Raw genomic sequence first — 13,928 nt, forward strand, 5'->3', positions numbered from 1 at the left:
CATGAAACACCTATCTTTATTAAAATGCCAAGTGGTCCTGCTAAGGCTCACCCTAGCCTTAGCTTGCTCACCTGGAGTCCATAAACAGGTGAAGACTGGGAATGATCATCAGGGTGTGAATGATCATTAGAAACCTTTCCCGCGTGATGTGGTTACCTTGGTATCTGCTAACATTGATCAGGGCCAAAAAAATGGGCAGCTAGAAACCCCATCAGAGTTCCAGCTGCCCCTCTCTCAGTGCGGATGAGATCCGTGCGAAGGCGCGGACTTTTATGTGATTGCTCAGACGTGTTCCCAGATTTTTTCCTACCCAGACGAGAAATAGGTGACACCGGCCCTGTGTTCGGAAGCTGCTCGTGTTCTGTTCACGTGGCCCGGTGGCGAAGCACCTGTGACCGAGTTTACTGTCCTTTTCTGAGCCTCGTTTGCTATTCTTTTGCTTATTTAAAAAAAGTACCCCCGCCACACAGAAGTGATCAGGCACTGCCTTCCACTTCTTTCCTTGGTCGGGTAAGAGGAGCTCCGGGAATGCAGAGCACCCTGCCTGGCCTGTGTTCATCCAAATTAAAAGGTCTTCCCCCCCAAAAAAAAATTAGGCCTAATTGTTTGGGAAATGTTAAAAGCTGGCATAACTGTGTCAGAAGAAGTGCGATTCTAAGTTGATAGAAATGTACTGCCATCAACTGCGTACAAAGCTCATTGCAGGAGTTTGCTGCTCCCACTGGTGTCATTTATAATCAAGCAAACTTGAGGTGTAAATGAATTTATAAAATATGATGCCACAAAAAACTGCTCCTGCAGTTTTATAACCTTTCATTTTATCAGCTGAAATTTTTTCATCTCCTCCAGGTTACATTTTGTCTAAATTGTTTTCCACAACCCTTTCATTGAATTTTGGCATTTGTTTTTAACTTCATAAAACTTATCCTTTAAGCATTCTTTTATGGCATCCTTCTCTTTCTGTATACACTATTTTCTCATCCGGGGATAGCAATTACATGTTATTCCCTACTTCCTGCCTTAGTTCTGTTCCCTTTGTCTCTCTGCCCCCAACCCCCTTGCTGATATGAATCTGACACTTTAGAGGCTTTCAAATGTCCGGGCTGCTTTGCTCGATTCCTCCCAAGTGCGCTCACCCGTGTGCACCTTTTGTACTTGCCATTTGGCCCTCTGAAGGCAACCGTGAGGCTGATGTGGCCCCCGGTGAAAGTGAGTTTGAGACCTCTGTGTAGAACGTGGCTATCAGCACCCCATCTGTGGCTGAAGTGAGGGTGACAGGTAAGGAAGTGGTTATCAGTTTTTAAAGTGTCACCCCAAAAGATGTTTTCTACAGGGGCTTTGAACAGGTTAAAGGCCTGGAAGTCTTTTTCTTTCTAAAATAAACAGGCATACATTTTTATGTTGTTACTCTGACCTGGAGTGAGCATGGTATGTCCCTTTGAAGGCACATCCCTAAGGAGCAGTTTGCTAGTGATCTGGAACAAGCTGTTTAATCTCATATGTAAGATGGAGATGATAATAACTATAAAAGCTTATGAAATAATTTACTTCAATTATAAAATTTATTTACATTATATGTACATAAACACATACAGAGGGACAATACATTTACTTATTACATACAAATTCTGCTTCTCAACTACAAAGGTATGTACACAGTATAAACAGTGGTAAGAACTCCTAAAAAGCCCCCACTGCATTTTTTTATCTGTCATACTTATTTCCCTCCCACAACTGGACTAGGGCTTACAATCCATAAGCACATGTATAGCATTTACCTTCCCCTAGAAAGAAACTCTAAAATGCTATTATTAAACCCACACTATCTCTGACAAGTACTGTTATCTTACATCCAAGAACATATAATATTTGTGGTAAGAAAAAGGTTTTTACCTATTTCCTGTTACTTGATCAACAATACTTAATTCCATATATATTGGTTTAGCCAAAAAATTCATTGAGTTTTTTCCATAAGATGGCTCTAGTAGCGCTTAGTTGTCTTTTACTTCATTCGAAACAATTTTGTTAAGATTGTATTGTGGCAGCTGTCATATCAGCGTGCATTTAAAAACAATTAAAATTGGTGAATATATTTGTACAGCCATTTTAATATTGAAGATGGAAGAAAATACACATTTTCAGCACACTATGCTTTATTATTTCAAGAAAGATAAAAACACAACTGTAATGCAAAAAAGATTTGTGCAGTGTATGGAGAAGGTACTATGACTGATTAAATGTAAAGTAGTTCCTGAAGTTTGCTGGTACTATTGACACTATGGCCAAATGACTCTCTACTGTGGGGCTGGCTTACGCATTGGAAGATGCTTAGCGGCACCCCGGCCTCTACCCGTAGAAGCCAATAGTGGGAGACAGCCGACTTACTCAAAAAATCCAAGTCAATAAAATTATTGGTGAAAATGAAAAATGTGTCTTTTACAGAAAAAACTAAACAGACGTTTTGGCCAACCCGATGCAACTCGCAGTCTTCCTACATTCCTAGTATCTTGAAATGGAAACCAGGTCATTTTATTGAACATGGTCCCTTCTTTTCTTTTTTTTCTTTTTGTCAGAAAGCCATTGTCGAACACTGACAACGCATTTTTTAATTTACCTCGGAGCACAATGTTCTGAATTAATGCCAGCCTCCCAGGTCTCAGTTCATGCAGCTAAGATACATACAGAGGAAAAGTAAAAACTTAACTCAATTTTTTGTCTTCCTATCATGTAACCATTTTAAATAATTTTGTTAGAGCTAAGTGAACTTTGTGTTGCCATCAGAAATATTCCCAATTTGTCTTTCCTTTAATAAGCAGCCTTTTCTTCTACGTATTTGAAAAGCTACCCTTGCAGTAGTAACAGGGAACTAAGGAACAAATGACTGACAGTGATGATGCATGCAGAAATGTGACAAACTTTTCTTTCAAATAAATATACGCTCAAGTTCTGTATTTAAGGAATTACACCGGGAGGTCACATCTGCCTTGCTACTGTGTTCCAAGCACCTGTGACATGCCTGGTATATAGCAGGGGTTTAACATATAGTATTAAATGCGCAGATGAAAAACTGTATGAGTGACAAATTACTATCCAACTATAAGCTGACTCAAAGGTCACTACTGTCCATTTCAGCTCTGGGGACAACTGCACTAAACAATGCCAAAGGAAAATGACGTAGCAATATACAAATTCTTGTAGGAATGATGATTTTTGCATATGTACCAGCAGATCATTATCACATATTAAATATGAAATACACAGCTCTAAAATCATCATTTCCATCCTGAGGTGAATAAGAAGCCTGGAGACCGAAAATGCCGATGCAGGCACGGCAGCTACCCGAGACTCCGCTCTGGGCCGAGGCGCCTCATACGGAACAGTAGGTGTACAGCAGCTTCTGAGCCATCCTGACATTCCCGCTGTTCTGGTAAATGAGAGACAAGTTGTAGGCGATGTCTCTTCGTAAGTCCACCTGGTCAACCTCTATGCCCTAGGGGGGGAAACACCCAAATGAGTTACATTTCAGACTGACAACCGGATCAATTCTATGGTAAATAAGCAGTTTTGTAAGTGTTCAAAAAGCCATTAAAATTCGTGATACTAAAAAAAATTATTAAATTGTGCACCTACCTTAGATTTAAATTTTTATCAGATAATGCTGATTCAGTTAACCATTCCAGGAACTCTATTAGCAATATTTTTATATGTGTAACCCATAAATTGAAGAAAAAGTTTCACCCACAAGCCACAGAATAAACTCCACATGAACTAAGGATTTAAGAATAAAACAATGAAACCATAAAAGAAAAAAATAGTTGAATAATATGATAATATAATGTTGGACAGGAAAGGTCCTTCTAATAATAGCAAAAGTAGAAACTATAAAAGGAAAGATTAATAGACATGACTTCATAAAATTGCTACAAGGACAAACATAAATTATAACACAAATGGACCAGATGTGGGGAAAAATAGCTGTCTCGTGTAACGGATAATAATGGTCACCACAGGGGTGTTACTACTTTTTTTTTTAACTTAAATAACAAAGAAACGAATTGGACAGAGTAGATTAGATCTATGTTTCTAATCCTCCCCACTGAAAAACATCTGCAACAAAGAAAATGATACTTATAAAGGCTTAAGGAGCAATATGTAAAGGAATTTATGCAATAAAAAACACCGAAGTGTATATATTTCATTAGCATAACTATAAATGTATGTATTCATTTGCTTAACATCTAAAGTTGAACAAGTGTAATAGCAAACAGGTGAAAGAGTGTGGGGATTATGAGCATAACAAAAAAATTAATAAAAACATATACTTTTCTTCAGAAATAAAAAATTAAGACTTTAAACACAGATTATTATCGTATTCGCAACAGTTTACCCTACACTACATCATCTTAAAAAAATAAATGGTCTTTCATCTTTAGAAAGAAATGTTAGTTACACTTGAACTTGAAAATGAACAAGGACTGTATCACTCAATATTCAGGCTTCATGGCTACGTGGAAACCACACGGGCTATCTGGTCACAATCATAAGTCTTAGTCCATGTCACTGCTGATCGGGAAGAAAGCCAGGGTGTCAAAGACTGACTCGTTGCTGAACAGAATTACACATTTCACTGTCTGGGTCACAACGCTGGGCTAACTGCACTTATTTACATATGGGATGAGCGGCTCCTCAGCCTTCTAATCATACAATACCTCAACCACAAGTGGCGGGAGCTCCAGGGCCTTCTGATAATAATGGATTGCAAGATGAATCAGCCCCAGCTGGTGATGGCCCCGGCCCAAATTGTAGAATGATTCCTGGCAGGGCCCACGTAGACTGAGGTATCGATTAAGAAAGGAAAAGCCCTACCAAAAAGAAAAAAAATGATTCAGTAGTTCACTCATTTCACAAGTATGCACCACTGTATGTGCCACGTGTGGGAATACAAACATTAAAAAAGACACACAGTCCCACCCGAAAAGACACGTGTGTAGTGCAGGCAGTGCAGGCAGGAGCTCTTCTGAAGGTGTCAAGGAAGGATCACTTTTTTAAGCTAAGGACAGATATATTCATAGAAATGTTACAACTAGCCGTCAAAGATCCAGAGTCTATAAAAACACAGGAAAGACACACACACACACACACACACACACACGGCTTCAAATAGGCTTTTGTGGCATTAGAGCCAGTAAACTTTTAAACTTTTCAGTTTGAAATACATGTCTAAAAGCTTGAGCAGAACAGAAAATCTGAGCCCTCATAACGATGATACTTTAGAAAGGTTACCTCCAGGAGCAGGCTCCCCTGAGCACACCTAACCTTTGTCCGTAAGTGGTGCCTTTCGTAAGTTACTTCTCAGGACTTATCTTTTTTTCATTAAAAAAATTTTTTTATTGTATTTTTTTCATTACCATTTGTCCCCCTTTTACCCTCTCTCCAGTCACCATACTGTCATCCATGTAGGACCTGTAGGACTTTCCTTAATAACCTCTTAACCCCAAAACTTGTCCCCCCCACCCTGAAAGCTTCTGACTCAAAGGCTAAAATAAATAAGGCCTTTGGGAGGGAGACACGGATAGTTGCAGAGCGTGGCTGCAATAACAGGCTCTTGTGGGTCACAGCGCTTCCCAGGTTCACCTTCTCCTTTCAAGCAGCTGCAACTTGTCACCCACAGACAGTCACAAACCGCAAAAGGGCAAGTGTCCTGTGAAGTAAGTACCCGTATTGTGCTGTGCATGATGCACTTTTTTAGGGAAAATACGGATGCGCATCATACATGGGTAGTACTTGAAATACCTTGTATCTGTTCTTCTGTTTTGTAATTATTTGTTACCTAAAACTTCTTGTACCATAATGTGTTCAAAAATAAATGCTAAAATTCCTTCATAATACAAGAAACAAGTATCTAAGTATAATAAGTAATTGAATTAAAAAATTAAAACGAAAGATTTTTTTCCTGAAAGTTTGGGGCAAAAATTTGGATGTGCATTATACACGGCAAAATACGGTAAATAAATATATTACTGAGAATTAAGAGTAAATCAACTAATTTGTGAGAACAGAATTTAAAATGCAATGATTCCCTGGGTGATCTGCTATATAATAAATGATCACAAATGTTCCCTCATAAGTAAATAAATAATAAAAATTCATAAATTCTTTAGAATTAATGCATTTTAGGGACAAAAAGTTATGTTCAATAAACAAATCATCCTTCTGCATAACAAAAGAACCCATTTGTTATGTGAAAATATGTGAATGACCTCTACTCCACTGAAAAGCATGACTGTCTGTGAAGCACAGAAGACAAACTATTGATCTCAGAGAAATATCAGATCTTCATACTTTAAAATGACAAACTGAAAGACAAACTCTGAGAAAGGAGAATCAGTAATACCAGATGGATCATTGCAACCCAAGTGAACAATCAAAAAGTTACCTGCTGCATTTTAATAAATTTTTAACAAGCTTAGGAGGATAATCTTGACAACTGAAAAACTATTAAAATATTTAGTGATTAAAAATGTAGGTAATATGGGTGTCCACATTATTTCTTAGACTATGAATCATCAAATATAAAAACTACAAAAAAATGACAAAAACATTGAAATAGAAAAAAGAAATGGGTTCTTTTTACATTTTGTCACATTTCAAACATTTTTATCACATCGATCACTAAAGAGCCCAGGTATATACTATCTATATTACATTAAATACAGGGAGAAGAGAACATGAAAAATTTTACTCTTATAGTATGCATATAAAGGTAGAAAAGATAAGTAAAATATATGAAATTAGCTTTTTTTAGGACAAATGAAAACTATAGTCCTATAACATGAAGACGTAGATTCATGAGAAATTAAAACAATGTAAGAATTGTGCTATTTACAATAAAACTTGCTTTAGAATTCCAGTGGAAACTGTTCAACCTACATGAGAGATTAGTACAACAAAATCCCATCTACCCATTACTTCTTGTTCCACTTCTCTTCAACCACTTAAAACCTACAATTAAACTATAAAAGTGATTTGTTAATGTCATTGATAGGTTGCAACTTTAAGCAAAATGACATATAATGAAACCAGTTTTACCAGAGGCTAACTGATATAAGCCCAAATAAGTTCCTAGAGCATCTCATCATCATTATAATGAAAGGTGGTTGAATGTAACATTCATTATTCAAGGGCCTGAATTTTTATCCTACCAGGCCTAAAAGCTATATAATTTAACTATTTATTAGTTAATCCATAAAAATTTCCTATCAATTTTATAAGCTCCATGAGGGCAAGGAACTCTGCCTCTGTACTCACTCACTCACTCTCTATCCCCTGTCCTGGCACAATGGGTGCTCACTACGTATTTGTTTAATGTATAAACAATCCTATGTTACTTAATACAGCAAAACTATCCACTGAGATGATTATGGAAATTTTCAAGTATATAAAAGTAAAAACATTATAATGAACACCAATAACCCAGTTTTAATAATCACCATCATTTTAATTTAGGCTTTCTTTTAACCATTTTATTTAAAAAAACAAAGAAAAATTCTTTACTAAATCCTGCTACCCAACCCAGCCAACACTTTCTTCCCTTCACTAACTACTTAAAAACATGTCTGTACATGTATCAAACATATACATGTAAAAAGTGCAATCATAAAAACAAAAGGGTTGAAAATAGAGTGGTGAGCAAGAGAGACAAGACCTCTGATCCTGGATTGTATATTCTTTTCTTTTTTTTTAGGTTATTTATTTATCTATTTTTAGAGAGAGGGGAAAGGAGGGAGAAAGAAGAGAGAAATATCAATGTGTGGTTGCCTCTCGTGTGCCCCCTACTGGGGACCTGGACCGCAATCCAGGCAAGTGCCCTGACTGAGAATCAAACTGGCGACTCTTTGGTTTGCAGGCCGGTGCTCAATCCACTAGGCCACACCAGCCAGGGCTTGGATTGTATATTCTTATTAGGGAAGACAAACTACAAAAAAGTAAACAAGAGAATGAAAAGGTAATTCCAAATTGCTGTAAGAAACAAGAAAACTTTAGAAGAACAATTTGTTGGTGATGATGTAAAGAAATAGTAATGCAGCCACATATTTATACATTACTGTATACACATTATATTTTTAAAAACTAATTTAAAGTATATCAATCTTCAGGACCTAGAAGGCTGGAGACATTAGGGGTTCAAGTATGAAGAGGTCTGCACAGGTTTCCCCCAGATCCACCTGTATCTCCTCCCCACAGAATGTGGGCCCTTTTCTACATGGCTGCGTGAGCCTGAGGCAGGAGTACTGCAGGTGCCAAGCCGTGAGTGGCGAACAGAGGGGTAGGCGTTGGGGATACCAACACGTGTACTAAGCAGGTATTACTGTTGAAGCAGGACAGCAAACATTAAGTGTATATTCATTTTTAAAGAATATGTAGTCAAGTAATGAGGAATCCAAATTAATTACCTGCACAACAAGAGCATGTCTCCTTAACACGTACTTCTGAGATGCCATGTGAATAAAGGTTAGGCCTATACACAGGCTATAGAGAGGCTGGTGGGGATGGGTGCGAAAGGCTTGCACATACTGGCCTGAAAAATGAACAGTGACAGTAGATGATGTGACAAGAACACAGTTCATTATTTCTCCAATACTTATTCTAATACATTTTAAGACTAAATAAGCATTACTGACAGTTAACATATCGAAGTGTACATTCTAAAATATCAACCAGATGCAAGTTTCAATTTTAAAATAGTGTATAACATATAACAAAATTACAAGGATTTACCCATGAATGTATACGGACTACAAAGATTAAACATAAGTAACTAAAAGTAATAATCTTTTTTTTTAAAGATTTTAATTTATTTTTAGAGAGGGGAAGTAAGAAAGAGAGGGAGAGAAACATCAGTGTGTGGTTGCCTCTTGCACACCCACCATTGGGGACCTGGCTTGCAACCCAGGCATGTACCATGACTGGGAATTGAACCAGCGACCCTTTGGTTCACAGGCTGACACTCAATCCACTGAGCCACACCAGCGGGGCTAAAAGTAACATTCTTTTAGGCACAACTAGACACTTTCATGTAGAGTAATACTTCCAAAATAAGCAATTTATCAATTGTGATCATAAATCTATCTTATGACCTTAAAAATATTTTCAAAGCAACGAAGGAATATGTCTTTTGATGAATTCTTTTGTAAAATTAATTGACCTGTCTTATAAACTCACATGTAATGATCATGGAGGTGAAAAAATAGCGTTGTTTTGTTTTTAGATAATGGGTGTTGTTTTTCTAAATATAACAACTGCTTTGTTTTTCCTCAGAAAAGCTAAATGTATTCAGTAATAAAATAAGATTGGGGTTTTTGTGAATTCCATGTATTCACATATACAATCATCTCATGTCAAAAGCTTACTGATATGAAATGAGGAAATTTAAGTAAATTTTTCTTATAAAAGGAAGATCTATAACTTATCTCATATATATATAATATATATAAAATATATGCATATTATATATAAAAACTTCTATTCCTTCTGGCTTCTATTCCAGGAAGAATGACACCACAAAATCTCTTTAGCAGCACTGATTGGTAGACTGCCATTTGGACATTCTATTTTTACCTTCCGTAAATTTCTAAATATAGAAAATAAAATTAATCCCTATTTTCTTAATATTAAACTAACAATTCCAAACAGCACACACAGTGGAGGAGATTTTAAACATCTGATGTTCAAGGTTACTGAGTGAACAATTATAAAAGCACCAGCCACACACAAAGAAACCAGAAGAATTAAAATCGCCAAACCAGTTTACTCAGAAGTGCACTTGGCAATGCTGGCTTTTAGGCAGCAGGAGATACATGTCTGATTTTAATTTTAAACCTTTGGTTAGGTACTTTTCTACTTGTTTTCTTCTGATTACTGGGTTTAATTAGAATTAGTAAGCACTATGTAAATAAATCTTGATACAAAGACTTGTCTTGATATAAAGGAATAAACTATCAGCAAAAATCTTAAATCCTTTTTTGTACTATAGTAAATTAAAATCGGTAGCAAAACATCCATAATTAACAAAAATTGTTTTAAAAACAAGTAAGCCTAAGTAGGGAGAATGGTTTACCTTTAAAATAAATTTAAATTTTTTAAATAAAAAATAAAATTTAATTTAATAAAAATAAAAATTAAAAAATAGGTTTTTAAGTTCTAGCCAAAATGGGGGTGTAGGTAGAAATGCTTCACTTCCTCACACAACCAAATAACAACCAATTTAAAAACAACCAGAACTGCCAGAATACAAATTTGCACGAAACACCAACAACCAAGGAGTTAAAGAAACATTCATCCAGACTGGTGTGCCATGACAAAGAAATACGGCCCAAATGAAACAAAAGAGCAAAACTCCAGAAAAAGGGCTAAGCGACGAGGAGATAGACAACCTACCTGATAGAGAGTTTAAAGCCCTGGTAATCAGGATGCTCACAGAGTTGACTGAGCTTGGTCATGAAATGAAGGAAGAAGTGAAGGCTACACGAAGTAAAGTAAAGCAAAACATACAGGGAACCCACAGTGAAGGGAAGGAAACTGGGGCTCAAATCAACAATTTTGAACAAAAGGAAGAAATAAATATCCAACCGGAACAGAATGAAGAAACAAGAATTCAAAACATGAGGGGAATTTAGGAAAGTCCGGGACAACTTTAAACGTTCCAATATGCAAATCATAGGGCTGCCAGAAGGAGAAGAGGAAGAGCAAGAAATTGAAAACTTATTTGGACAAATAATGAAGGGAAATTTCACCAATCTAGTGAAGGAAAAAAACTTCCAGAAGTCTAGGAAGCACAGAGAGTTCCAATGAAATTGGACTCAAGGAGGAACACACCAAGGCACATCATAATTAAGTTACCCAAGATTAAAGATAAGGAGAGAATCTTAAAAGCAGCAAGAGGAAGGTAGAGAGTTTCCTACAAAGGAGTGCCCATAAGACTATCAGCTGATTTCTCAAAAGAAATAATACAGGCAAGAACGGGCTGGAAAGAAATATTTGAAGTCATGAAAGGCAAGAACCTAAATCCAAGATTTCTCTATCCAGCAAAGCTATTGTTTAGAATGGAAGAGCAGATAAAGTGCTTCCCAGATAAGGTCAAGTTAAAGGAGTTCATTATCATCAAGCCCTTATTATATGAAATGTTAAAAGGACTTATCTAAGAAATAGAAGATCAAAAACTATGAACAATAAAATGACAACAAATCATAACTATCAACAGCTGAACCTAAAAAACAAAAACTAAGCAAACAACTAGAACAGGAACAGAAATTGAGATCACATGGAGGGTTATCAATGGGGAGGTGGAGGGGGCGAGTTGGGCGGGGGGAAGTACAGGGAATAAGAAGCATAAATGGTAGGTACAAAAGAGACAGGGGGAGGTTAAGAACAGCATAGGAAACAGAGAAAACAAAGAACTTATTTGTACGATCCATGGACATAAACTAAGGTAGGGAGAATGCTGGAAGGTGGAGGGAAGTGCAGGGAGGAGGCGAGGATAAAAGGAAGCAAAAAATTGGGACAACTGTAATAGCATAATCAATAGACGACACTTAAAAAATAATTTCTTTATTTTTACTAAATAATTTTTTTAAATAAAAAAGGACTTCAGCCTTTAGAAACCAAAGCTTCAAAAGAGAAAGAAATATTATCATTATTGCTAACACTTATAGCCACTCACTGCATGTGCCAGGCACTGTTTTAAGTACTTTACATTAACTCATTTAATTTTCACAGCCATCTACAAGGCCCAGTTATCTCTCCACCTCAGAGGTACAGAACTGGAGGCGGGGTGGGGGAGTCTGCAGAGCTGGAGCAGCTGTGTGAAGCCAGGCACGGCCATTCCAGAGGCCAGGCTCTTAGCCACCCACTGTCCACACCTGACAAAGTCACGGGCCATGACACTTACCAAGGGCGTGCTTAAAACTACCAGATACGAATGCGTTGTGTCCATTTAAGACACACAGGGCATGGTTATCCGGGTTTTTCAGCATTAAACGGAGACAGAAACGATGATGCCGCACTTCTTGAGAGTGCATGGTAACTTGATTGAAAATGTTCCAGAGCTGGGGTCTATTGACATTTTCCATTACCATTATCCTAAAATTGAAGGAAGAAGGGGAGAGTAAAAAATAGTATAAAAAGAAAACTTTCCTGATTTCTAAGAATTGAACTGTTCAGTGCTGTCCTAACAACACTGAAACGTACCACCCTCCCAAAGGGCAGATTGCTGCAATCTATTTAAGCGAAACCTTTTACACACTGAAGGATTTCCCCCGAAAATGCTGTTTCAGTAATTATTTCTATATCTTGTTTCTGCATTTTAACAAAACTTTTAAACCAAAAAATAGAACCAAGTTAAGTTTCACGTTTTATCTCCCTTCCCACTACAACTGCAGTACAATGAACACTGAATAATAACACCGTGTGCCAAGCACTGTTAAAAAACTCATCATTTAACCCTCACAATAATCCTGTGCACTGGTAGTATTAGGATGTCCATTTTATAAGTGGGAGACTAAAGCACAAGAGGTTAAGTATGTAAGAGTGCATGTTCTCATAATTGCCTCTGAGACTCCCCGATGAATTGAATTAACCAAAAAGCAACCGGAGAGATAAAACAAAACAGCTTATTAATTCTTGAGCATGAGAAACTAAGTCAGAGTAAACATACATTCTCTCTTAAAGAACTGAGTTAAGTCCTGGCTGGTGTGGCTCAGTGGATTGAGCGCTGGCCTGCAAACCAAAGGGTTGCGGTTCAATTCCCAGTTGGGGCGCATGCCTGGGTTGCAAGCCAGGTCCCCAGCGGGGGGGCGCGTGGGAGGCAACCACACATTGATGTTTGTCTCTCTCTCCTTCCCTTCCCCTCTCTCTAAAAATAAACAAATAAACTCTTTAAAAAAAAAAAAAAAAGAGAATTGAGTTAAAAAAAAGTTACTGGAAACTCACCTGATATAGTTGTACGCCTTTCTGAAATTTTTGTCCAGAATTGCAGCAGAGAGACCAAAATATTCTAGTTCTTTGCGTTTTTGTTTGTGTTCATAAAATGAACAATATTCCAATGCAGAATCCACGAGTAACTCGGCCTCCTGAAACCGGGACAGGTCACACAAGGAGTACATGGCCTTCAGCAGGAGGTTCCACCAGTCATCTTTTGTCAAGACACTCGTGAGCACAGCAAATATTGCTAAAGTGAGACCAATCAAAATCAGTTAGGATGCTGTTTTCCAGAAATAGCACTATTAGAAAAAAATTTCATGACTGATTTTAGATTAAATGTAGTAACCACGGACCCATGAGCCTAAACTCTGGCCAACAACTCTTCTCGCAACAATGCGCAGGGGGTGGCTGCCCCTTCTACTCTGCCCACCTAGCAGTCTGCATTCTCAGGTAATTCTCACTTCTGCTTTGCTCTCTACAAAGTCCAGCGGGCTCATCTGTGCTCTCAGGGCTAGTTAGAACATGTGGTCCTGTGGGCAGAATGAGTGTGTTTTCCATGACTGAGGTGGGATACAGGTGTCTGCATGTACAAAACATTCGGATGTTGGCTCAGCAAAGGACTTCAAATTCCTACTTTGAGATGCAGCCTGTTCTTCACCTTTTCATAGTCTCAATTTTCTTGCCTTTGTCTCAAAATCTCTCTTTTCCTTCAGCAATCTTTACTCCCTTATTTTTCTGTAAGATGCCTCCCTTTTGTAATCCTTGAGGAGTATCAAAAGCCAGAAAATTTTTTTAGTCTTTGACCTAGTAATTCTCCTTCTGGGAATCTATCCTAAACAACTAGTTTTAAAAAATGGATAAATCTATAGATATGAAGATGCTCACTACATATTACTTATAAAAGAAAATTATCAGAAGGAACCATACATCAAAAAATGAGGGAATGGGTA

The 13,928-nt window shown here is 37.4% G+C and overlaps 1 protein-coding gene across 1 annotated transcript in view; it reads right to left on the reverse strand.

Annotated features, from left to right (window-relative positions):
* Window positions 1-1,543: 1,543 nt before the first annotated feature.
* Window positions 1,544-13,928, reverse strand: part of GTF3C3 (general transcription factor IIIC subunit 3) — a 32,674-nt gene continuing 20,289 nt past the window's right edge. Inside the window, exons 14-18 of the mRNA XM_024564133.4 lie at window positions 12,988-13,225; window positions 11,948-12,138; window positions 8,454-8,578; window positions 4,710-4,862; window positions 1,544-3,490 (exon numbers count right to left, since the gene is read on the reverse strand). Coding sequence (XP_024419901.1) covers window positions 3,368-3,490; window positions 4,710-4,862; window positions 8,454-8,578; window positions 11,948-12,138; window positions 12,988-13,225 — 830 coding nt within the window. The 3' untranslated portion in view covers window positions 1,544-3,367. The remainder of the gene's footprint in view (window positions 3,491-4,709; window positions 4,863-8,453; window positions 8,579-11,947; window positions 12,139-12,987; window positions 13,226-13,928) is intronic.

This window comes from Desmodus rotundus, chromosome 2, assembly GCF_022682495.2.
Source record: "Desmodus rotundus isolate HL8 chromosome 2, HLdesRot8A.1, whole genome shotgun sequence".
Classification (NCBI taxonomy): domain Eukaryota; kingdom Metazoa; phylum Chordata; class Mammalia; order Chiroptera; family Phyllostomidae; genus Desmodus; species Desmodus rotundus.